At 39.0% G+C, this 26,487-nt stretch overlaps 1 protein-coding gene across 1 annotated transcript; it reads left to right on the forward strand.

Moving 5' to 3' along the window:
- The first annotated feature begins 550 nt into the window (after positions 1 to 550).
- EIF4A3 (eukaryotic translation initiation factor 4A3) lies at positions 551 to 21,635 on the forward strand. The gene is given in 12 exon segments (XM_043964326.1): positions 551 to 814; positions 9,071 to 9,143; positions 10,338 to 10,404; positions 10,667 to 10,729; positions 13,880 to 14,012; positions 15,297 to 15,377; positions 17,159 to 17,329; positions 17,753 to 17,859; positions 18,552 to 18,667; positions 20,569 to 20,676; positions 20,918 to 21,046; positions 21,218 to 21,635. Coding segments are annotated over 11 exon segments (1,149 nt in total). The 5' UTR covers positions 551 to 645; the 3' UTR covers positions 20,979 to 21,046; positions 21,218 to 21,635.
- The last annotated feature ends 4,852 nt before the right edge of the window (positions 21,636 to 26,487 follow it).

Consider the following 26,487-nt stretch of genomic DNA (forward strand, 5'->3'; position numbering starts at 1 on the left):
TTGGTATCTAGATTCCAGAGCCATCTCCCTTCTCTGCAGCCTGGCCGGTTGGACTGTAACTGACGCACTATCAAGTTCTAGAACCGGATGTCTCCCTGGAGGCAAGCGGTCGGGGGGGGGGGGGGGGGAGGGGCGGGGGGGGGCGGGAAATATGTGAATCCTTTGCCTTCTTCACAAAGCGAAGCTAAAGCGCCATATGCAACTCCAGGGCGTGGCTATTTAAAGCCCCCAAACAAATCTGTTACTATGACCCAGAATATAGTTTCCTCTTCCAACTTTCATATCCACTCTCTGACGTTCAAGGAAGCCCATAGGAGGCTGAGTGCCTCCCTAAAGTGCCTCCCTGCCCCGCCCCGTCCACTGCAACGGAAAGCGCGGCACCTCCCCGGTCCCGTGACTTGGAGAGTATAAAAAACGCAGCCCCAGAGCCTCCTGGGCGCATGTTTCAGTTGGTACGGGCCTGTGCGTACGTGCTGGCGTACGTCCCGACGCACACCGCCTACCCCTGACCCTTCCTACGGCGCTGGGCGAATGACGGCGCAGCCTATTAGCTCTTTCTGTGCACGTCTTTCTGGGGCTTCGGCGTGAGTGCGCGCGCGCGCAGTTCCCTGCCGCCACTACCTTTTTTCCGGCTTCTCGGGCAGTATGGCTGCCACGGCCACGATGGCTACTTCAGGTTCTGCGCGGAAGCGGCTGCTGAAGGAAGAAGACATGACCAAAGTGGAATTCGAGACCAGTGAAGAGGTGGACGTGACACCCACCTTCGACACGATGGGTTTGCGGGAGGACCTGCTGCGAGGCATCTACGCCTATGGTGAGCGGGACTCGGGGGCCGACGGGGTTGCGGGGGAACGACCGGCCGAGGCAGGCGCGCGGCTGGAAGGGAAGGCGGCATGGGCTCGGGAGAGAAGAGCGGAGTGTGTTAAGGGCCCATAGAAACGAGGCATGAGTCGGTTAGGTCGGGTGTCGTTGTAGGCCTTCAGGCAGCGGGCAGCCTAAGGAGCCCCAAGCTCCGCCCCGCGATGACCTCATTGGCAGGCCAGCCTGCGAGCTTCCCTCGGGGGAGTTCCCTGAGCTTCCTCTCCGAGCGCGGTACTGAGTCCTCAGAGGGAGGGGAGGGAAGGGAAGGGGAGACCGAGGGGCACGGATAAAGTTCATTTTACAAAGGCTTTTCCTCCCAGCATCCCCATAAGGTTAGAAGTACAAATATTATTATCCCTATACTGAGACTTAAGAGTACCTTTTTGCACAGTCTCTGTACTCTGGGGTCCAAAGTCAAATTCTGATCTTGCAATTCCAAGTTCAGGTGCAAACCTGCTGTTGGGTCTTATTGGTAAAGTAGCAGATGATAAGTAGTAAATAATATATATCTGTTTAATTGAAGCATATTAATGTATTACTGAACCCCAAAAGGGGGAAGGATGGAGTAAATATTTATTGAGCATCCTCTCTGTGGCAGGCAATATGCTAGACATTTGGACAGCTAGGTGTCGAAGTGGATGAAATACCGGCCCTGGATTCAGGAGGGACCTGAGTTCAAATCCAGCCTGAGACACTTGACACTTACTAGTTGTGTCACTCTGGGCAAGTCACCTAAAATATGCTAGGCACTTTACAAATATTATCTCATTTTATCCTCACAACAGTTCTGTGAGGTAGGTACTACTATTAGCTCTTTTTTACAGTTGAGGAAACTGATGAAATGGGTTAAATGTCCTGCCCTGTGTCATACAGCCTTTAAGTGTATGGGGACAAATTTGAAGTGGAAAAAATCCTCAATATCTTAACATGGAAAAGTTACTGATTTTAGATTAGGTGCTCTGATTCAGAAGACCTTGTAAATTCATAAGGAAAAATATTTTGAATTTTTTATTCAATAAATAGTAAGAACTGATTGACCTTTAAAACTTCTTCACAACCAACTACCTTCTGTCCTTATTATACTTACTCCCCTTCACACACAATGTGATCTAGCCAGACCACCTCATGCTGATTCTCACACAAGACATTCCACCCACTTTTTACATGCTTTTGTATAGATTTACCCCTTGTTTGGAATGTACTCCCTCCTCACCTCTGCCTCTTAAATTCTCTAAGAGATCTTCCAGGAGACCTCTCTTGATCAAGTTAAACCACTGGTGTTACCTTGTATAGTGTGTGCATTTTATATATGCTTATAGGCCTACATGTTGTTTTCACCCGATAGAATGTAAGCTCTTCGAGGACTGAAACAATTTTGTTTTGTGTTCACTTGTTAATCTCAGCAGTTCCCATGGATTTAATTACCTTTTCTGTGCTGAAGACTCAAATTTACCAGTCAATGTCCAGAACTCCCTGCTGACCTCCAGTCTTACATCTCCAACTGCCTTTAAGACATCTCAAACTGGATGTCCACTAGACATCTTAAATTCAACATGTCCAAAATGAAACTTGTCTTTCCTCCTAAACCCTTGACACTCCTACCTTCTCTATTACTGTAAGAGCAACACCATCCTCCCACTTCCTCAGGCTTACAACCTTGGAGTCATCCTGGATTCCTCATTCACTCCCCACCCCCCTCCCCCCAATATTTAATCTGTTGCTGAGGTCTATCAGTTCTATTTTTGCAACTGCAACATCTCTGGAATACACTCTCTTCTAGCACTGCCACTGCTCTTCACCTCATGCCTGGACTAATGTCATAGACTGCTCTTGGTCTACCTTCCATAAATCCTCCATTCAGCCACTACAATGATTTTCCTAAATCAAAGGTCTCACCTTATCACCCCCCACCTCCACTCAGTAAACTCCAGTGGTTCCTGTTGCCTCCAGCATCAAATAAAAAAATGTTGTCTTTGGCATTCAAAGCCCTTCATAACCTAGCCCCCTCCTGCCTTTCCAGTCTTCATACCTTTTGCCTACCATCTACTCTTCAGTCCAGTGAGCAGCGGCCTCTTTGCTGTTCAATGAACAACACACTCCATCTCAGCTCTGGGCTTTTTCTCTGACTATTCCCCATGTCAGGAACTCTCTTCTGCTCAGCCTGCTGACCTCCCTAGGTTCCTTTAAGTCCCAAGCAAAATTCCTTTTTTACTAAAAGCCCTCCCTAACCCCTCTTAATTCTAGTGCCCTTCCTCTGTAAATCACTTCCTATTTATCCTGTGTATAATTTACTTTGAATACAGATTTTTGTATGTTGTGTGTCCCCCTCTCCAATATGATTTTTAGTTCCTTGAGGACAGGGACTGTCTTTTGCCTCTTTTTGAATGTGCTTAGCACTACTTTTTTTTTTTTTTTTTTTTTTTGTGAGGCAATTGGGGTTAAGTGACTTGCCTAGGGTCACACAGCTAGTAAGTGTAAAGTGTCTGAGGCCAGGTTTGAACTCAGGTCCTTCTGAATCCAGGGTTGGTGCTCTATCCACTGCGCCACTTAGCTGCCCCCAGCACTACTCTTAGAACGATTCTTATTTGGACCCAGATTGTGCAAAAGCTGATTAACTGTGCCTGAAGAGTCATTTTTTTTTTCTTTCAGCATCCATGAGGGTAGCAACTCTTTTCTCAAACATTTCAGGATTATCAGTTTCTACTATCTGAAATAGATGGTATATTTAACATTCTGACTTTGTCAACAAATATTTAATTACGAACACAGGGTTTATAAATGTTTTCTTGTTTTTAAGCAATTTCATTTAAAACACTATCTCCTCAGCATCTCACATTTGCCCCCTCCTGCCATTCAAAACCACTGCAGTAAATCAGGCCCTTATTGTCCTCCCGATTTGGACTGTTATAAAGCCTCCTAATTGGTCTTCTTGATTTCAGTCTATCTTTTCTCCAAACCAGCCTCCATATAGCTGCTAAAACTGACCATGGATGCCACTTTCCTGCTCCCCACCTACCCCCCAGCCTCTAGGATGAAATAAAAAACTCCTTAGGCTGACACATTTTACATCACTCTTCTTTATAAAAGTCTACATTTCTAACCAGACTGATCTCCTAGATTTCCCAGAACAATGCTCCATTTCCCATCTCCATGGCTTTACACATACTCCTTCCCTTCACTTGGATATGCTTGCTCCCTCTTTATCTTTGCCTCTTAAAGTCCTTAGCTTCATTCATACTCTGCTCAGGGGTCACCTTGTTTCCTGATGACCTCCATCCTCTAGTTTTTAGTGTTCTCTCCCTCAAATTATCCAGTTGTGTACCTGTTAAGTAAATTCACACAACAAAGTAGTGGCAAAGGTAAGAATAGCATTCAGGGTTTCTGATTATCCTTAGAATGCTTTTTCAATTGTACCAGTTCATGTCAGCAAACATTAATTGCATGTCTACTACATGTAGAGCACTGTGCTAAATGCACAGAGAAAGGAGTTTCGATGAAACAGTCTTTCCCTTCATGGGGTTTAGTCCAGTAGGCAGACATGACTCATACACAATAAGTATAATACAAAATAACAAACACCTGTTAATCAGTTACAGTGTACAAAACACTCGGCTAGGCCCTTGGGGGAGACACAGTTGCAAGTTGGAAGGGACTTTAGAGACTGAGTAGTCCAACCCACAACTGAATTTGACTCCTCTTCACAATATATGCATCTGTTAGCTACCCTTTCCTACTCTAGGAAAAGGGTTGTTTTTAGCTTCTTGCATATTTCTGCTCCTACTAGCATTTTGAATTACTGTCTTTCAAGCAGACCCCCCTGCAAGCTTCCCTATCTTGAATTCTCTTTCTGATAAAGACATTATTATCCTCTCAGTTATCTTTGATTCTACCTTTTCCCTTGCTGTCCCTACAGAGCAAATATGTCAGTTCTGTGGCCTGTAATATTTCTTGGAGTGTTGAGAATGGAAAGCAGTAGTATGAGATATAATTGGAAAGGTTGGGTGACACCCAGATTGTGGAGAGGACACTGAATGCCAAATTTTAAAGAATTTAAACTTTATGTAGTACGTAATAAGAAAGGTTTTAAGCAAAAAAAAATGACAAATATAGGCTCAAGCAAGATAATTCTTGCAAAAATAATGGTTTGGAGGTAGGAAAAAGGAGAGTATGATAATTATAATATAGTGGTAGCATTAAGATTGGTAGTAGTAGAGAAATTGAAGTGGATGCAGGAAAATTTGTGGCATTAGAATCAATAGGAGATGGTAACTGGTAGATCTTTGCTGGTATCAAAGATCACCAAGATTTTGAACGTAAGGAAACTTGAGTAAATGTTGGTGTCAATGATATAGTTAAGTGAGAGGGAACAGGGGTGTGTGTGTCTGTGTGTCTGTGTAAAAAGTGGTTTCAACTGTATTGAAATTAAGATACTATTAGAGAAAAAGGAACCTTTTTGTTTCCAAGGCTAGTTCCTCCACTTTATATTGTGAGTGACAGGATGCTTAAAGATCACAAAGCTGCCCAAAAGATTGGACTGCCACACATAGCAATGAGTTTCCCATCACTGGTGGTTTGCAAGTAGAAGTTAAAATGATCACTTGGTAGGCTTGTTGAGCTTGACCATTTTAAAGTTGAAATATTAGCTAAAATTATAAAGGGCTGAAGACTATATACTCAATTTAAGAATAAAATTAATTCATCACATTTAATTGTATGTTATATAATTGTAATTGTTTATGTTATAATGAGGAAGCTATATGTAACTCGCATGGGTAGTGTTTTGTTTGTTTTTTTTTTAATAAACAAAGCAAGCATCTCTAAGATTGGTTAAATAGAAAAAAGGTCTGAGTCCCTTCTGAAGATCCCTACATCCATAACTCAAGGGAACTCAGTTCCATCTCTTTTCCATCAAGGGATGTCTCTGGTGCATGTGTTTTATTTAATGTTTTAAGCTCCTGGTTGATCGTTTTTCCCCTAAGAAGTTGGGAGTCATGACTGACCTGGGCTTAAACACTGCCTCTAACTCTTAGCTAGTTGTATATCCGTTGACAAGTGACAACCTCTCTGAATTTCTGATTCATCTTTAAAATGAGTAATGAAGCCACCTTTATCTATTTCAGAGGGTTGTTATGAAGTTCAGAGGAGAAAATGTATATAGAGCAAAATGCTGTGTGAATACCAGCTGTTGTTATTAGTCATGAAGGAGACTTGTCTGTATTGGCAGTGGGAATCATTACCTTTTGTTGAGGAACAAAGATCCAAGCAGTGTAGCCCTGAGCTATGGGAAGGTAGAAGCATTGGGTAATGGGTGGGCACAGATTCTAGGGGCTATACATTCTCAGTTATTAGTTATCCAAACTATTTGAGTGCCTATAGTGATAAAGAATTGTATTTCTTAGGAGATTTCCATGGTATTTGATGATGGAGTAAACCTTGCTTATGTAACAATAGTAGAGAAAATATAGCTAGCTGAGTTCATTAACTCAGTTTGCTTCATTATGTTCCATCCTCAGAGTTACAGATCTAAACTAGAGCAGGCCAATTATGGACAGAGTAACTCTAGATAATCTCTTCCTAGAACATTCTTTAGTCAAACTTGGTGTTTGAGTCAGTTCAAAAATAAATTCAAGGTGGTCCCATAATACTAGACTCAGTAGAGTAGAGTAGAAATTTTAACTCTTTTTAATTTAATTGCAGGTTTATTTTACTTTTGTAGTTGCTCTCTGATAAAGGACTTTTTGGTCCTTTCACAAGGCTTATTTAGTTTTCACTTGGCACTTGAAATGGTAGTTCCAGGGTCAGCTAGGTGGCACAGTGGATAAAGCACCAGCCCTGGATTCAGGAGGACCTGAGTTCAAATATGACCTCAGATACTTGACACTTCCTAGCTGTGTGACCCTGGGCAAGTCACTTAAACCTTACTGTCCCCCCCCCCAAGTCTAAAATGGTAGTTCCAACTATTTCATTTCTAAAATCCCTTTTTCTGGTTTGCCTAATTTAACAAAAGGCTTTCTTATAACTTTTATTATTTGGAGAGGATTGTAGAACTGTAACCATTCAGTGTCATAAGCTATCTTATTTTGCCAATACTATTATGTCTAAGTAGCTAAAAAGTAGTTTCCCTGGTAGTAACTAATTAAAGGGAAATAAATATGCTAGAAACAATGCTCTGTCCAGAGGCCAATTAGGCCTTGCCTCTCCTGAATTTTAGATTACAGGATACATTAAGAAGGAACAGAACTGGAGAACCAAGTAAAGGACAGTAAGAGGATACTTGGTACCTAAAGGATTTAAGAGAGAAAGGTTTTAGAAAATAGATGATATGGAGTCAAAGACAAACTTTGAAATTCTTACTTAGGCTGTCCCTTCTCTTCTCCTTACCCTTAACCTTCTATTTTTATGTGGTCCTGCATCTCTCCCATTCCCAGCTAGAGGATTCATCATTTCATTCATTTTTAGTCCCTCATCTTTCAATGTGACTCTTTTTGGCCCCTTCATGATCCCCCCTCCCTGAAATGATTTGGGTTCAGGACAGAACCAGTGGCTAATCTTATCCCATTTTACCCATTCTTTTTTCATGGGCATCTGTACCTAGTATCTTGATTCCCCTTCCCTCAACAAGGATTTGTTGATTATTATATGGGAAATACAGAAATGTAAGGCATAATTACTAATTCAGAGAAGAGAAACTGAGGCATGCAAGATAATTAGTATTCAATTCAGCTTATTATTAAATGAGCAGTAGATTTTAAAGAGTATGTCTGACAAAAAATAGAGTATGTCTGGCTTGCTAGTGGCGTTCAGAAGAGAGATTACTTAGAATTGAAGTGGTAAGAAGTGGTAAGCCTTGAAGGTAGAATTAGAACAGGTAGAGAGGAGGGTTTAACACACTTCAAGAAGGGAATCAACATGAACAAAGACATCTTTTTGAAAACAAAAATTTCATCCATAGTTTTATTTGACCCAGATTTTATTCAGTAGTCAGATTTCTGATATCTGGATCCTCAGCAATCTGTACAGGAGCTGTCTTGCTATTCTTTTTTTTTTAATAAATTTTTTGGTGAGGCAATTGGGGTTAAGTGACTTGCCCAGGGTCACACAGCTAGTAAGTATTTAGTGTCTGAGGTCAGATTTGAACTCAGGTCCTCCTGAGAGTCTTACTATTCTTAACAGTCATGACTGAATTACAGTGATAACTAAATAGGTAATTGTAATTACAGTCCAATATGATCAACAGTGACCCTGAACCATCAAGAAAACAATTAAAAGCTGCCTAGTATGCTCTGTTTACTAAGACGGAAAAGTATTTAACACACTTTCTAGTTTTCCATTAAGACTTACATGAACTGATGCAAAGTGAAGTGAACAGAACCAGGAGAACATTATACACAGTAACACCAACATTATTGTGATGATCAACCATGACTGATTTAGCTTTTCTCAGCCATACAGTGATACAAGACAATTCCAGAGGACTCAAGTTGGAAAATACTGTCCACATCCAAAAAAAGAACTGGTGGAGTCTGAATGCAGATGGAAGCATACTGTTTTCTTTATTTTTTTTTTTGTGGTTTTTTTCCCCCTTTTGTTCTGTTTCTTGTTTCACAACATGACTACACTGAAATGTTTTACATGTTTGCACATATATAATCTATGTCAAATTACCCTATTACAGAGGGGTTTAGGGGAGGGAGAAAATTTGGAACTCAGTTTTATTTTTAAAAATGTAAAAATTGTCTTTACATGTAATTGGAAAAAATAAAATGCTATTTAAAAGGGAAAAAAGTTTTCTTTCAAAACAGTAAAATGAAGATGTTGGTATTTAAAGGTAAATATTATAACCCTTTATTTAGAAAACTCACTCATTCTGGATAATTCATTGCTCAATAATGACAAATAATTGAAATTATTCCAGAATTAAATAGTAGCAACATCAGAAATTGATAAGTGGAGTTCTTAATAAGCAGCCAAGTGGCCAAAGACCAGAAATATAAGTATTTGAAGAGCCTGACAGCTTTTTCTGCCGTTGTTATACAGGGATGATTTGAATGGGTAGGGCGGGGTGAGGGTGTTTTCTGGAATTATTGTGATACAAAAACAGAAGGTACAATTAAAAATTTAGCTTTTTAAGAAAATGTAGCAGTAGAAAAGAGAAAACTCTTTGGATGGAAGCAAAGTCTGAAGCATTTAAAAATATTTCTTTTTATAGGTTTTGAGAAACCATCAGCTATCCAACAGCGTGCCATCAAGCAAATTATTAAAGGAAGAGATGTCATTGCACAGTAAGTTAATTTATGTGGTTAATAAAGAAATCAGAGACCTATTAAGAAGAGGGAATTGTTAACTTCTTTGAGAAAAGTTTTATTCGATTTTGATAAAATTTTAACCAGCTTTCTTTTTTTAATTTAATTGCAGTTTTATTTTACTTTTGTAGTTGCTCTCTGATAAAGGACTTTTTGGTCCTTTCACAAGGCTTATTTAGTTTTCACTTGGCACTTGAAATGGTAGTTCCAGGGTCAGCTAGGTGGCGCAGTAGATAAAGCACCAGCCCTGGATTCAGGAGGACCTGAGTTCAAATATGACCTCAGATACTTGACACTTCCTAGCTGTGTGACCCTGGGCAAGTCACTTAAACCTTACTGTTTCCCCCCCCCCCCCCAGTCTGAAATGGTAGTTCCAACTATTTCATTTCTAAAATCCCCTTTTCTGGTTTGCCTAATTTAACAAAAGGCTTTCTTATAACTTTTATTATTTGGAGAGGATTGTAGAACTGTAGCCATTTAGTGTCATAAGCTATCTTATTTTGCCAGTACTATTATGTCTAAGTAGCTAAAAAGTGGTTTCCCTGGCAACTCTTTTAGAAGAGAGACTCTCAGAAGTCTGATGTGATGAGCTTGGGGAAGTATTGTCTAGGAAGTAAAAAAGGGTGAAGCTGTCCTTTGGAAAATATAATACTCCCGAATGTTTTTTAGAGCTTTGGGTTATAACTTCTAGAAAGTTATTTAATAGTTAAGGTTTTTGTTTTCTTTATTTCTTCTTCTTTTTTTTTTGTGAGACAGAGTTAAGTGACTTGCCCAAGGTCACATAGCTAGTAAGTGTCAAGTGTCTGAGGCTGGATTTGAACTCAGGTCCTTCATGAATCCAGGGCTGGTGCTTTATCCACTGCACCACCTAGTTGTCCCCTATTTTTAATAGAATTTAGGATAATACTGATTATCCAATATAGAATTGCACATTGAAAATGTTATAATGGTGATTTCGTTATGGATTATGGATTCCGTGATGGGTATGGATTGAATTAAATGGTTATTCAGGTTCCTTTTAACTTGAAAATTCAGTGATTCTTTAAATACAGAAATTTAAAAACAGTGATAATTTGAGATTGGGTTATGTTTTTTTAGTTATTGGAATATTATTAATAATTGAGGATTTGCTTATGCTTAAAAATTCATTTTAAAGTTTTTGTGCTTTTACAGGTCTCAGTCTGGTACCGGCAAAACAGCAACGTTTAGCATTTCAGTTCTCCAGTGTTTGGATATTCAGGTAGGGATATATAAATAGATACTATTATCTACTAATGTATAACAAAACATAATTTCCCAGTAAAATTCTTATTCTGTTTTGGGTCATTGGAATTGTTTGTGATGTGTTATTTGTTAATTCTATATTTATAATATTTGTCTTCTTTGGAAATAAAAAATATAAAATAAGAAATCATTTAGCTGACATCTAAGTTTATACATATTACTCTGAAGGTGCCTAAGGACTTTGTGGTGTTTTCTAAATTAAATTTTTGTTTCAACAGGTGCGAGAAACCCAGGCTTTGATCTTAGCCCCAACTAGGGAATTAGCTGTACAAATTCAGAAGGTGAGAACACAATAAATTATCAGTTATTGTTTTTGTAATTCTAATGAGAAATATAGCTGCTGGAGTTTATCTTCTGATTGTATTTTTCTTTCCTCTGAAAAAGAACATCTGATCTTTTTCTGATTCCTATTAGTTGCTATAAATTATTACATATTTATTAATATGTCCGTAATTTTATTATTACTAGTTTGTAAAATGCCTTTGTCTTTTTCCATTAAAAAAGGAGGGGTGGAGAAAAAAGTCAGATAGTTATTAAAATAAAAATGTTATATTTATGTCTTTAAATAACTTTGTGCATACACTTACCCCATGCTATTTATAGCTTTTAAAGTTGAATTTTAAAAAGCAAATGAGAATTGTGCTTTTTGCGGATGGAATTTATTGAATTGTGGTCCTCAATCTTTGAAATATCTTGGAGAATGAGATGCTGCTGGATTAGAGAAGGGAAAATAATATAACTTTCAAAATAGGGAATAATGTAGCCTGCAAGCTATAGGCCAGTGTTCAATTCCTGGGAAAATTCTAGAATGTAGAAGTAAAGCAATTGCTAGTGAATATGAAGGGTTTGTGCCAGAGTAATAAACCTCATTTCTTTTTAGACTAGTGGGTGAGGGGAGCTGTTATACATATAGTTTTAACTAAAATTTAGCAAAACATTTAACAAAATCTTCTGTTAATCTTTTAGACAAGATAGAAAGATGTGAGGTAAACTACTATGGGTAGGTAAATTTAGACTGATTGAATGACTGCCTCCAAAAAGTAGCAATTAATTATTTGTTGTTACCTTGGAAAGTCTCTAGTGAAATGCCCCATGGATCTGTAGTTTAGTTCTATACTAGTTAACATTTTAAATTAATGACTTAGATAAAAGCATAGATAGCTTGCATATTAAATGAGTAGATTAATGCCAAAATAGAAAATATAGCTAATAATTGGATGACAGAGTCAGGATAATAACAGGTCTTACCATTCTAGACCAAATGTAGTAAGATGAAATTTAACTGGGATAAGTGTCTTACATGTGAGTTAAACAGCTAGTTTCACAAATGCAAGGTGGAGGAGGTATGGTTAGATAACAGTTCTTCTGGGAAAAGATCTGCAGGTTTCATTGGTCTGCAAAACCAAATTGATAAGCAGTCAGAAAAAAGCTGTTGTAATTGTAGGCTCCATCAAGAGTGATATAGAGTCTAGGAACAAGGAGGCTATTCTTTTTTCTCTGGTCAGACAACATCTGGAGCATTTTCATGTCTGGGTGTCATATTTTAGGAAGCACATTAAGAGAAACTGTCTAGAGGACATTGACCAGGGCCATGAGATCATAAGATAATAGATTTAGAGATATAACAGACCTTAGGAGATCATCTAGTCCAACCATCTCATTTTACAGGTAATGAAACAGAGGTCCAGAGATGTTAAGTAACTTGCCTAAGGCCACACAAATACAGCATACACCTGTAAGCAATAAAGCAGGGGTTTGACTCCAAACCCATTGTCCTCAAATCTAACATCTTTACATTGTCATGAGGATGGGTTAAAGGAAATTAAGATGCTTAGCCTGCAGAGGAGGTTACATGGGGAGGGGAGAAAGGAGTAGCAATGGTTGTCTTAAGGTATTTGAAAAGTCATCACGTGAAAGAAGGATTAGGTTTATTCTGTTGGCCCCAAAGGACAGAATTAGGAACAGTAGGTAGAAGTTTAAAGTAGTTGGTTTGGGTTTGACGTAAGCAGGGGGAAAACCCTCTTAAACAATTAGGACTACCCAAAAGTATAAGGAGATTCCTGCTGGGGCAGTGGATTCCTGTGGAGAACCCAGGGGGCTCTCTGTTGCCCCTCTGACTGAGTTCCCCCTCCCCAGGCTTGGGCCGTGGTTGGTCACTGAAGTAGCAAAGTCTCCAAGGCCTGGATTTCAGAGACAATGCTTGGCTGGTCTCCCGGGGTCCGAGAGACTCAGCTGTACAAACCTTGCTCTGTATAAGTCTAGAACAGGTTCTGGCATGTCAAGGCTGAAGGGTTGAAAAATTACTCCTATTCTCTCTCTTTCTTTTTCTTTTTTTTAAAATGAGGCAATTGGGGTTAAGTGACTTGCCCAGGGTCACACAGCTAGTAAGTGTTAAGTGTCTGAGGCCAGATTTGAACTCAGGTACTCCTGACTTCAGGGCCGGTGCTCTATTCACTTTGCCACCTAGCTGCCCCTTACTCCTATTCTCTTAAGAATTATTCTTGCAGAGACTTTATTTGATTACTTTGTGGTCTTTTGCTTTAAATACTGAGTTGTCCCAATAATAAAATGCACAGTTACACACATAATGTGGTGTTAATGTGTCAATTATTAATTGTCTCTGATCCTCAGCCCCCGTCAAGGGCATTGGCCCTCGACCCGGACAGATTCCCTCTTACTAGAAGTCTTCAAAAGTTGAATAACCTCCTACCACATAGGTTGTAGAGGGGATTCTTGTTTAAGTATGGCATTGGACTAGGTGGCCTATTAGATTCTGTAATGATGACTGCATCATAAAGATTAAATAGCCATCATTGGAGAGGCAGTCAATTAACATTAAGTGCTTGCCGTGTGCCAGGCACTGTGCAGAAAGTTGCTCGGGATCCAAAGAAAGGCCAAAAAAAAAAAAAAAAGATCTTTGCTCTCAGGGAGCTCACATTATAATGGGTGAGTATTTCACCTTTTTTTTTTTTTTTTGGCAGGGCAATGGAGGTTATGTGACTTGCCCAGGGTCACACAGCTAGTAAGTGTCAAGTGTCTGAGGCTGGATTTGAACTCAAGTTCTCCTGAATCTAGGGCTGGTGCTTTATCCACTACACCACCTAGCTGCCTCTCTAATGGGGGAGTATTTCAAGGCAATGTGGTATACTGGAAAGACTGCTGAACTTGAAGTTATGGGATTTGAGTTTGAATCTTGACTCTGCCGCTTACTGTGTGACTTTGGGCAAGTCTCCTAATTTCTCTGGACCCCAGTTTGCTCTGATAAAATGAAGGAATTGGACTAGATGATTTCTAAGGCCCCTTCTTAGCTCTATGATTACTTTTCTAGAATAGGAACAGTCTTTTTTAAATTCAGTAAACTTAACATCTGCCTTTTTAAAGATTGTTTGGGAATATAAAGCAATGTTAATATTTTCACCCCTTGTATTCAGGGTCTTCTTGCTCTGGGTGATTACATGAATGTCCAATGTCATGCCTGTATTGGAGGGACAAATGTTGGTGAAGATATCAGGAAATTGGATTATGGGCAGCATGTTGTTGCTGGTACACCAGGCCGTGTATTTGGTAAGCATGTTCACACTGTGCCAACTTTCTTCCATTTTAAAGAAATCTTTTCTTGATCTTTACTATCCATTCAAGCTGTTGTCCTATTTTGTCCTTCCTGTCAGAGCCACATTTATAGAAAAAACTTTCTACTTTTTTTGTTGCCTCTTTTCTTCTCACTCATCACAGCCTTTAAAAACTGACTTCCCAGGGCAGCTAGGTGGCAAAGTGGATAGAGCACCGGCCCTGGAGTCAGGAGCACCTGAGTTCAAATCCGGCCTCAGACACTTAACACTTACTAGCTATGTGACCCTGGGCAAGTCACTTAACCCCAATTGCCTCACTTAAAAAAAAAAAAGAGAAGAGCTGTATTTGAGAATGTTGTGGGAGTAGATAGATTTGATACTTTTCCTTTAAGTATTTAGATGCTATGTTGTTTGATGCAATATATTGAGTATTAATATTAATTTGCTGTGTATGGTGTTTTAAAGCATAATGTAGTTACCCAGATTTGAACTCAGGTACTTCTGACTCCATGGCTGGTGCTTTATCCACTGCGCCACCTAGCTGCCCCAAGCTCTTCTCTTTTCACACATAGCCACTACCCTATCTTAGACATATCACTTATAATCTGAACTATTGTAATAGCCTCTCAATTGGTTGCCCAGCCTCATGTTTCTCCCAAGGTGATTTTTCTTTGGCATTTAAAGCTCTTCACAACCTGGCTTCAACTTAACTTCCAGCCTTATTATAAGTTACTCTCTTTTAAGCACTGTTCAGTCCAGTTAAACTGGCTTTGTTGCTATTCCTCACCTATGACCACTCCATCTCCTTTCTCCATGACTTTATACAGACTCCCCAAAATGCCTGGCATGCACTCATTCCTCACCTTCCCCTCTTAGAATTCCTAGTTTCCTTCAAAGTTCAGCTCAAGCACTACCTTCTACAAGAGTCCTTTTCTGCTTCTCTTTAAGTTGCTGTGTGTGTGTGTGCGCGCGCGCGCGCGCGCGCATAGGCGCACACACGCGTTCAGTATATGTCATCTCCCATGATAGATTATAAGCCTCCTGAAAGTAGAGACTCTTTGCCTATCTTTGTAACCTTAGTGTCCCCATGCAGTGCCTGTCGAATAATAGGCCCTTACTAAGTGCTTATTGATTGATTAATGATATTTCACAGATGAGCTTAAATGCTATTTCATTTCATTGGTCAAGCAGCTAGTCTTATGTTTATATCTGTTTTAACATGGAATAACAAGGACAAATGTATTTCTTAATGTTATCTTTTTTAATACTGATTTTATAGATATGATTCGTCGCAGAAGTTTAAGAACCCGTGCTATCAAAATGTTGGTTTTGGATGAAGCTGATGAAATGCTTAATAAAGGTATGTTTGGCTATGGGTAAAGAATAATGCTTTTTGTACCTTCCTAAATTTGTGAATGTATTTAATTAGCTTACATCTTGAAATGGGTAATCAGGAACATAAACCTTCTAATGTTCATCTTTAAATGGAAGAGATTGAGACCATCATGGCCAGAAGTGTATAGTCCTAGCTGGTCAGATTTAGTATTGCCAATTTTTGTTAACCACCATTGGCTAAAATGGAGTAGGATGACACCAAGGTTTTCAGTTTAATTCTTTTTTGTTTTGTTTGTTTTGTTGTTTATTTGTTTTTTGGTTGGGGGGGGGTTGTTTGTTGGTTTTGTTTTTTGGTTTTGCAGGGCAATGAGAGTTAAGTGACTTACCCGGGGTCACATAGCTAGTAAGTGTCAAGTGTCTGAGGCTGGATTTGAACTCAGGTCCTCCTGAATCCAGGGCCAGTGCTTTATCCACTGCACCACCTAGCTGCCCCCCAGTTTTAATTCTTATTTACCATAGTTGCATTTTTTCTTCCTTATATGTTATACCCCTAATGCCAGTTAGCTGTTTTGTAAATACCTAATATTGTTCCAAAAGAGACACTGGGCTTTGGTGGATTGGTGTAACTGTTGGAAGAACAACTCAACACATACCCTGTTGATGGTTATCTTCCTGAAGGACTACATATTTGTATTTTCCTTGATTTACCATGGTGGGTGGGCTATAGTAAAATCCATATTTAGTATTTTTGTACATCTGTTTTAGTTTCCTGTTTGCAAATTTATTTATTTAGCATTGTTCCAACAAATTCCTGCTTCTTTATTTGACCCCAGAGGACAAAAATATTTCTTATCATTCTGTTCTATTTATTTTTACCTAGTTAAAGGTAAATTATGAGCCTTTAAAGGAGGAATAATTGATAAGTCTTAGAAGAAGTGAAAAGCGATAGGATCAAAATCATAGTCTTACAAAGAAGAGAGAGACTTCCTTGTCTTAGGAAGGCCTCTAGGAGGAAAGTTAATCTTAGAGTGAAAGCAGTAGAGTTGTAGGCTTTAGGACTGTGGAAAAAGATTCAGTGCACCATAGTGGGGAAGGTACTAGAGAGTAAACAAGAGATAAAAGAATTATGTGTCAATGCGAACCCGACTGAGACTAAATAGCATAAATTTGTGCTTTTTCCTTACCACAGTCTGCCTTAAGAGACTTGGCCCAGATAATCTCTTGTTTCCTTTGTACAAATCATATAGAATTATCAGAAATGAAAAACTATAAAAATTTGTTTTAGCTTTGTAACTTGGAGACCCCAGAAGTCATCTGGTTTATATGCTTACTAGCCATATAACCTTGGGTAAGTCCGTCAATCTTCTCTGGCTCTCAGTTTCCTAATCTTTAATATAGGAGGATAGCCCTAGGTGTCCTGAGCTGGAATAGCTGCACCATGAAACACAATAACAATTATAATGCCTATTTACATATATATATTTATTCATTTGTTCCATTTGTATTACAAATGCATGTTCATTTATGCTCATTCCGTTAAGTATACTCATGGTCATCTGGCCACAAAGTTATTGATCAATATCTGTGATTTTATGAGTTTAGGGAACTCTTATAGCGCAAACTCCTTTAATCAATTCAGATCAGTGCATCTGGAACTTAAGAGTCTTAGAGATTTCTTTGGGTTCCTGTGAGAAGGGAAATGACTTGTTCGTGTGACAGATAAAGAACTCAAAACCATTACACTCAAAATACATTGGAAAAATTAGAAGGAATATCTTTCCTGAAAGATTTGATTTCTCTTAATAGGGTTCAAGGAACAAATTTATGATGTGTATAGATACCTGCCTCCAGCTACTCAGGTGGTTTTGATCAGTGCCACATTACCTCATGAGATCTTAGAGATGACCAATAAATTCATGACTGATCCAATTCGCATCTTGGTAAAACGGTAAGTGACCTTGGAATTAATTTTTCCTGGTTAGTATAGTATCCAAGCCCATTGATGGTTTAGACCATTTGTTATAATTATTGCTAACTATGTAATACTGTGGGTTTTTTTTTTAAGTTGGGAGAACTCTCCCTGGTTGTTCATCTAACCAAGTTCTAATGTCACGTAGTTGATATGGCACAATTTATATATGATAACAAAATACACAATAGTAAAGGTTATATAATGTTGAAATTTTTGTTATGCTGGAAAGTTTTAAGTTTTTATTATTTAGAGACATTTCTGGTGAAGGTCAGTTGGTAATGTGCCTAATTTTCCCAAGTTGAATCGATGTTGTATTTATTGATAGGAGACTTTGCAGGGATGACAGTTCCTCAAAAATATGATTAACATTAAAGAGTTTGTAATTTCTTTTAAAGTGATGAATTGACTCCTCGAGAGGAATCAAACAGTTTTTTGTGGCAGTGAAAGGGAAGAATGGAAGTTTGACACTTTGTGTGATCTTTATGATACCTTGACCATCACTCAAGCAGTCATCTTTTGTAATACCAAGAGGAAGGTATAGTCATCACTTTTTGCCTAATTGGGGAAAAAAATTGGTGTCAAGTTCCATTATTAACTTAGATTATGATGTTTTAGGGCATAATAAAGTAGTTGTTTCTTAATTTGCAATTATAAGACACTTCCAATTTTATCTACTTCCCAAAACTCATTTCATCTTGTCCTAAATACAATGTTGCAGTGCCAGTACTTTCTAAAGAAAAATCCTTTAACTCTTCCTGTGTGAGGTGTATGGTAGGTGACTCCTAATCTCCTCTTCCTGGTGAGAGGTTTGAGCAATTATGATTTCTCTGGATTATAAAAGACTCCATAGTATTAAAAATATTGATATGAGGAATCCTTTTAATGACAAACTCTATTCCAGTTCATTTCAAAATAAGGAGAATACTGAGTGGCAATAGTTTTATTTTTCTATAAAAATGATTATCAAACCACAAAATTGTGTGGAGCTTACATGAGGTCTCAGGTCTCACAGAATAATGTTCTGATTGGTAGCAGCTGGGCAAAATTACATTTTCTAAAACCCCCAATTACATTTAATAGTTTTATTTTATGAGGAATGGTTTCCTATCTCCCATTCTTTTATTGACTCTGCTGGTGTTACTTAGCTAACACTAAATTAAAATCCTCAGATTTGGTTAAACCATATATCAATGAGCTTAACCTTGGTTCTGGTTATTTTGTTTAAAGGTAGACTGGCTGACTGAGAAGATGAGAGAAGCCAACTTCACCGTTTCATCAATGCATGGAGACATGCCTCAAAAAGAGAGAGAGTCTATCATGAAAGAGTTTAGATCCGGTGCAAGGTTAGCATAATTCAGTAGAAATACTATGATCAGGGCAACTTTAAAGAGATGGTAGGGAAATGATGTGAGTGTTTATGTAGTGTGATTTGAGGCACCTCATGAGAGGCTCTTACTGTTTCTGAATACTAACAACATCACAGTGACAATATTTTCACTTCAGATCTCTTTACTTTGTCTTTTGGGCTAAAGCATTGATGTGTCCAGGAATGCTTTTAAAGATGTTCCCCAAAAATAGGGTGAAAATTTTTTTAAAAAGTACAGACAAAGGGGAAAATAGGATGGAGGGAAAACACAGTCATCATAACTGTGAATGGAATGAACTGTTCTTTAAAATGGGAAATGGATAGCAGAGTGCATTAAAAACCAGAATCCTACAATATGTTGTTTACAAGAAACATTTGAAGCCGAGAGAGACACACAGAGTACAGGTAAAAGGTTGGAGCAGAATATATTATGCTTCAGCTGAAGTAAAAAAAGCAGGAGCAGCAATCTTTATCTGAGACAAAGCAAAAATAGATCTAATTAAAAGAGAAGAATGGAAACTACATCTCGTTAAAAGGTACCATAGATAATGAAGTAATATCAATAGAAATATTTTTGTTCCTTCTGTGTATCCTAGCACTTAGCACAATGCCTGGTACCTAGCAAATGCTTAATAAATTCTTGTTAATTTAAAAAAAAAAAAGAGGATACCCTCCAGCAACAAGAATGGATAAACATACAAATCTCTTCATGTTGTATCTTAGTTTATTCAGTAAACTTATAAGTGCATACTACACATAAGGTCCTATTTTAAGACACTAGGGGTATAAACACGAAAGCGTATGGATGTGAAACGAGAAACAAGATCTCCAAGATAAAAATCAGAGACTAGATAATATACAAGTCCCTGTGGGAAACATGGATTTAATCATTTGAGAATGAGGTTAGGCTCAGAGCTAGTATAGGTGAGAGCTTTGCAGTAAGAAGTTCTTGGGCTACAAGAGGATACCATGAGATCAGTTCAACACCGTAGTATAGTGTAGAGATCCAAAAAGAAGAGCTAGAAGGATGTCGGCCATTATCATTTGACCTGGTGTCAGGAAGACCTGAATTCAAGTAATGTCAGATACTTAATAGCTCCATGACTCTGGGCAAGTCAATTAACCTCTTTTGCCTCGTTTTCCTCACCTGTAAAATGAGAGTAATAATAGCACACACTCACTAGGGTTGTGAGAAGATCAAATGAGATGTCTATAAAGGTATTTCTAAACCTTAAAAGCATGATATAACTGCCATGATGATGATGGTGGTGGTGGTGATGATAAAGATAGTTGTGTTTAGGACCAGCACTCATTCTTTTTTCCTTTATTGCTGGGATTTCCTATATTTTAATTCTCAAATTTCCATACTTTTCTTTTAGAAGGTTATTTTCCCCCCTTTCCTTTAAAATAATGTAGCTAGCAGAAAAGTATATGAAGGGATAAGTGTGATTTGAATTTCAAAGAAATTGGAAGACATACATATATACCAGATTGGTTCGTTATATACATAGGTGATAGATTGAAAGAAGCAAAATCAAATCCTGTTTTTTCATTGTTTTGTAAAGCAGGCTGAGGAAATGAAAAAAGACTGGTACTGAAAGCTAAATTCAGGTTTGTTAGGTAGTGTTCTAGAGACATAGGAAGAAACTTGTGTAATAGCACAGCTTTCTCCCTAATTCTTCTAAAATCTGATATCAGTGTATTCATCTCCACCAAATCAAGGCTGGCAATATTACAGGGGTGGTGGGATAATTTTTTTTTTTAATAGCTATTTGCCAAGCTCATTTAAAAGTAGTACAAGCCAACCAAGATTTGTTTTTCTATAACTAAGGCTAATATTTTGTACCACTAAATATTTTTTTGTTCTTTTTCTTTCAGCCGAGTACTTATTTCTACAGACGTCTGGGCCAGAGGATTAGATGTTCCTCAAGTCTCTCTCATCATTAACTATGACTTACCCAATAACAGAGAATTATACATACACAGGTACTTGGATGTGGGGTTTTAAAAATTTTCTCATTGATGCATTTACCTGGGGGCAGTTAGGTGGCATAGTGGATAAAGCACTGGCCCTGGATTCAGGAGGACCTGAGTTCAAATCCAGCCTCAGACACTTGACACTAGCTGTGTGACCCTGGGCAAGTCACTTAACCCTCATTGCCCCACCAAAAAAAAAAAAAGATACATTTACTGATAATTATAACTCTTTTTTGTTTTCTTCTTAAAGAATTGGGAGATCAGGTCGATATGGCCGAAAGGGTGTGTTGCGATTAATTTGTAAAGAATGATGACATCCGTATCCTCAGAGATATTGAACAGTACTACTCAACTCAAATTGATGAAATGCCCATGAATGGTAGGTATATCAAGAGGTCAGCCTCAATATAATTCCTATGTCCTTGATCTTTGGTGTAGGATTTTTTGGATTATTTTTAGAAAAGTGGAGTACTGATGTCTAATTATTAAGCGATTTTTGTCCACTTTTCACTTTATAGCCTTATTTCATTTATACCTCATTTTATTTTAGTTGCTGATCTTATCTGATGAAACACCTTTGAAGACCAGTTGGAGATACTTTCTAGTTTATACTACATATGGAAGTTGGACAGCTTACTGTTGATATGCCATATAGGTACAACTTTTATTTAATTGAGGGTTTATTTGTGTTAAACCCTCTTCATACCATTTCCTCCTCCCATGAGTTGCTCTTGGTGGGATTTCTGCCTGCCTGCGTGTAAATTATGCATTAAGTGTTTTTCATTAAAAAAACGAAAAAATTTTCACATAATTCCAATTGACTTTACTTCTTTTTAAAGGTTGTAGCAATTACTGTAGTAGAGAAAATGTATTATAAAAGTACACATTGTACCTTTTCCTGTGGTTGCTTCATAGTATGGCAATTCTTTTTTTTGTTTGGTGTAGTAATAAAAAGAATATGGAGCTAGGATTCAGAAGACTTGGTCTTTCCATTGACTTGCAGTCTTTGTGGCCTCAGGCAAGGTTTAACTTCTCTAGATGTAAATTTCCCCATGAAAAGTACAGAGATCATGAAGATGATAATATGATTGTCCCACCTCTTAGGGTTCATGAGTTGATGATGCCTCCCTGCTTCTTTCAGGAAGGCCTTGCCCACATCCCTCAGAATCATCTCTCTCTTAAGGTCCTCTAATCGTCCACTGTGTTAAGCCCTGTGACTAACCCTGAGTCCTCTCATGGTTTGAAGGCTTCTTGTGCTGAGAAGAGTCTCACTTCCCCAGCCAAACAAGGAGCTTCCCTAATGACCATATAAAAACTCCTTAAGAATAAGAATTGTTGGGGCAGCTAGGTGGCGCAGTGGATAGAGCACCAGCCCTGAATTCAGGAGGACCTGAGTTCAAATTTGGCCTCAGACCCTTGACACTTACTAGCTGTGTGACCCTGGGCAAGTCACTTAACTCAATTGCTCGTCACCTAAAAAAAAAAAAAAAGGAATAAGAATCGTTCTTTTTGTCCTTTATATCCCAGTGTCCTTGCACAAGTATCACATCTATACTTAGACCAGGACAAATGTTTTCATTAATATAGGTGAATTCCGTAGAAGGGGTAACTTCCTCTAATACATCATCATGATCGCTCTATAATTGGACTGTTGCCTGGGACATTGCATGGTTAAATGATTTCTGTATGTTTTCAGAGGTAGAATCTTAAAGCCCAGGTCTTCTTAATAGCAGATGAGCCAGTTTAGCTAGAATATAGAGTTTATAAAGAAAAATAATGTGAAGTAATCCTGGAGAAGTCCATTCGAGCAAGATTGTGGAAGACTTTAAAAGCCAAAGGAGGGGCAGCTAGGTGGTGCAGTGGATAGAGCACCGGCCCTGGAGTCAGGAGTACCTGAGTTCAAATCCAGTCTCAGACACTTAACACTTAGTAGCTGTGTGACCCTAGGCAAGTCACTTAACCCCAATTGCCTCACTTAAAAAAAAAAGTTAAATTTTTTTATCGTAGAGAAGGGAGGAAGCTTCTTGAGAGTGGAGTGACATAAGCAAACATGTGCTCTAAAGGGATGCTCTGCAGAGTCTAGATCGAAGAACAGAGAAACTAGATGCAAGGAGACTAAGAGAGGTTATTACAATGGTCCAAGGAAAAGATGAATAATAATAAAAAAGTATGTTAAGTGCTTAATATGTGCAAAGCTCTTTACAAAGTGTTGGGGATAGAAATGGGGGGCTCCCATTCTAATAGGGATGACAAGTAACAGGGTGTCGGTCTGAAAGTCAGATGGAAAGACCCACAGCAGAGCAGATGCTAATGCATGTTTGGTGTCATTTTCATTGACAAAATCATAAGTTTCTGATGTCGAACATTTGATATTACCAAGGACTTTACAGGAGAACTGCTTTGTCCAGTTCTTCACTAGCTGTAGCTTCTGAGCAAGGGCTGTTGCAGCACCTACACAGAAACAGTTGATAGGCCCCAGCTGGATGGTGGCTTTGAGGATGGTACAGTTGGTGGTCTGGGGTGGGTCAGGGTGGTATTGCTATTCTCAGGGGTCTTGGGCTTGACTGTCCATGGGGGTGTAAGGACATTGGCCCTGTTCTCCAGGGTTTGCCTCCTTGTGTGATGGCTGCAGGGACCATCCTGGGAGGATATGATGAAGACCTGAATACTAGGGTGGTTGTGGAGGTGAGAGTGGGTGTGAGAAATGTGGAGGGTAGAATCAACAAGACTTGGCAACTTCTTAGATACGAGGATCGTGGGTACTGGTGAGGATGATTCCAAAGTACGGATTTGGGTGACTGGAAAAGGGTGTGTCACCCTCAACAGATAAAGGTAAGTGAGTGTAAGTGGAGTAGGGCTGGGGGAGGCGGGCAGTGAGGAAATTGATTGGAAAGAATAAATTCGGGGGTGGGCCTTGAAAAATCAAAGGAAACAAGTTGTTTCCAGTGTTTTTTTGCAGCACATTAAGTATGTAGTGGAGACTGAACTGAGGGTTGATAACCAGGATTGGGATATCACACAGAATGGACAATTCCTTAAGGACAAAGATAAACCCCTCTTATTGTTGATGAAGAACTGAATAGCTATAACTATTCTCAGTGATACCAATGATCCAAGACAGTCCCATAAGAATAATGATGAAGCAACTACCTACTTCTAAAGAACTTGATTATTGATTGACCATAGACTGAAGCATTCTATTTTTCACTAATTTTTTTCTTTTTTTCAAGTTTTCTTATACAAAATGACTAATATGGTAATGTTTTACATAATTGCACATGTATAACCCACATCTAATTGCTTACTGCCTCAGAGGGGAGGGGAGGGAAGAAAGGGGTGATAAAATTTGGAACTCAAAACTATAAATACAAATGTTTATTAGAAAAGAAAAAAAGATAAACCCCTATAGAGTGGTCCTAGCACTCCCTCCACTCCATCTACTCTTCCCCTAGGGTTATCCTCTCTCCCTTAGAAGCAGCCAAACATTCTACCTAAGCCATAATTACACAAAAAGAATTTGAGAGCTTAATTCCTACCAAAAATTTTCATCCAGATCCATGAACTCTGCTCATATAAAGAGGGAGGTCCCCTAGGAACCTTTCCCTAGTGCTTGTTCTAGACCAGCCATGCTGCCTCCAAGAGCAACTGTCCTCCAAAAAAAATCCCTCCCCACCTCCTCCATCCTTCTGTGGGTCACCACGTGTGCTTTTGCTGAGACTGCTCCTCCAACTTCCCCACCAAGCTATATTCAATAAAAGCTGTAATTACAGCTTTGAGCAATAACTGTCAGATGCTTCACTCAAGCTGAAACAAGCCCTAAGTGGAAGACAAGCAGCAACCAGGCAAGGGATCTGAGAGCTGAGAACAGTGTGATTGAAGTGGTTGACTAAATAGAGTCCTGTAGAAAAGCAAGAGCAGACCTGGAGAATAGGGATGTGTAAACCCAACGATGAGGTCACAATTAGGATGAGAAAGGGTTTAGGTGTAAGACACAGGAATAGAAGGATAAGTTTTTCATTACGGAGTTGAGCCAATTATAGATAAGATTAGCATTTTTGAGGTTTGTAAAGCATTTATGCTATCTCATTTGGTCCTCACAATGACTAAGGTGGTGCTGTTGATACCCCCATTTTACAAACAGGAAAGATTAAGTAACTTGTCAGAGTAATACTGCCAGTAAGAGTCTGAGGTCAAGTTTGAATTTTAGGTTCTTCCTGACTCCAAATTCAGCACCCTATTTCCATTTCACCATCTAGGGTATGAATACACCTTTATGGGCTGAGGTGAAATAAAGGTGATGGGAGTAGAGGTTGATGAACTGGCAGACCAGAGATTTTTAAGGCACATCAATCAGCATGCATATTGAAGTCTCCAGTCAGTCCCCAAATATTTAAGTGTTTACTATGTGCCAGGGTCCAAGTAAAAAGGCAGAGCTTGGAGAGAAGGAGGTGGAGTCCAATTCTTAATTCTTTAAAGAAAAAAAAAAGAGGCTAGTAGATGACTGAATAGGGCGATACAGATAGATGGCAAGAACTTCAAAGGAGGAAAGGATGCTGAGTGATGGGGAGGATCTGGAAGTGGCAGTGAGAAAGCAGGAGCATGACTTTGTGGTCCATTGTGTCTAGGGGCTGGAGAAAGGGCATCGCCAGGGCGTCTCTTGGAGGAAACAGGTCTCTGTGCAAAGGAAAAGCACTAAGATAGGAAAGGAAAACAGTTAACAATAGAATGGGGTTACAAATGTAATTCATTTTTTGTTTGCTACAGTTGCTCAATCTCACCCCATGATCTTCCTGGCCCTGAATACTGTCCTGGATTTAATTAAGGGAGTATAAAACTGCTTCTGGAGTTTTATTTCAGCCTGGAAGCTTAGTTAGCCAGAAATAAATGCTCTATCGAGTAGACCTTCTTGACTCCCTATTATTTGCATATTTTCTTGTTTGTAACCTAAAGAATTATCACTAATTTGTGAGCAGATGACCAATCTTGAATATGTGCGAGCAGAGGTAATTTCAGCCAAAACTTCTTAAACTGTGGGCTGAGATCCCGTGTGGGATTATGAAAAATTTGGCAACAGTAAAAGGTTATGCATACCTATTTTATATACCTATATAGCCAGGGTTGCTTAAAAAATTTCTCAGGTGAAAAGGGGTTGAGTGGAAAAAGTTTAAGAAGCCCTGATTTCAGCCATTCTGTGGCAGCCCAAGCCCTCCAATCACATCCCAGCTACCAAGAAGAACACCCCCTCATCTGATGGGCTTTGAACTCTGCAGGACTGGGGCCCAAGATTGCTTTAACAGAATAGGACACCAAGGGAAGTCTCGGGCCTTATACTAGGCAGTAGGCTGCACAGATTTGTCATCACATTGGTCACAATCCTTAAGACAGTAAAGCAACAGGGTTCTAGATCTGGTGCTGTAAAACTAGAAATCTAGAGACTGTTGCTGGTCATCTCAGGGTAGGAAAGAGAACTAGGTAACTTGAATAGAGGATCTCCAAGAACCTATCTTTAAAGTCTGTGAAGTAAGCATAACAGGAAGCTATTCTGCCTTCTCCCGTCTCCCCAACACCCCCCTCCCACACCCCCACCAAAGTCCCAGGTCTATAAACAACATTGACCCAGACCTCCCTGTGCTTTAAGGGAAAAGTTAAAACCCAGAGTCAGTACCTCTAATTTAGGGGTTTTGTTCATCCACATAGGCAACAGAGTGGTGTGGCGCTGGACTTGGAATCAGGAAAGACAGAGTTTAAATCCTGCTTTAGACACTTAACTGTCACCCAAGACAAGTTATTTAACTTTGCCTCAGTTTCCTCATTTGCAAA

This window comes from Dromiciops gliroides, chromosome 4 (genome assembly GCF_019393635.1).
Source record: "Dromiciops gliroides isolate mDroGli1 chromosome 4, mDroGli1.pri, whole genome shotgun sequence".
Taxonomy (NCBI): Eukaryota; Metazoa; Chordata; class Mammalia; order Microbiotheria; family Microbiotheriidae; genus Dromiciops; species Dromiciops gliroides.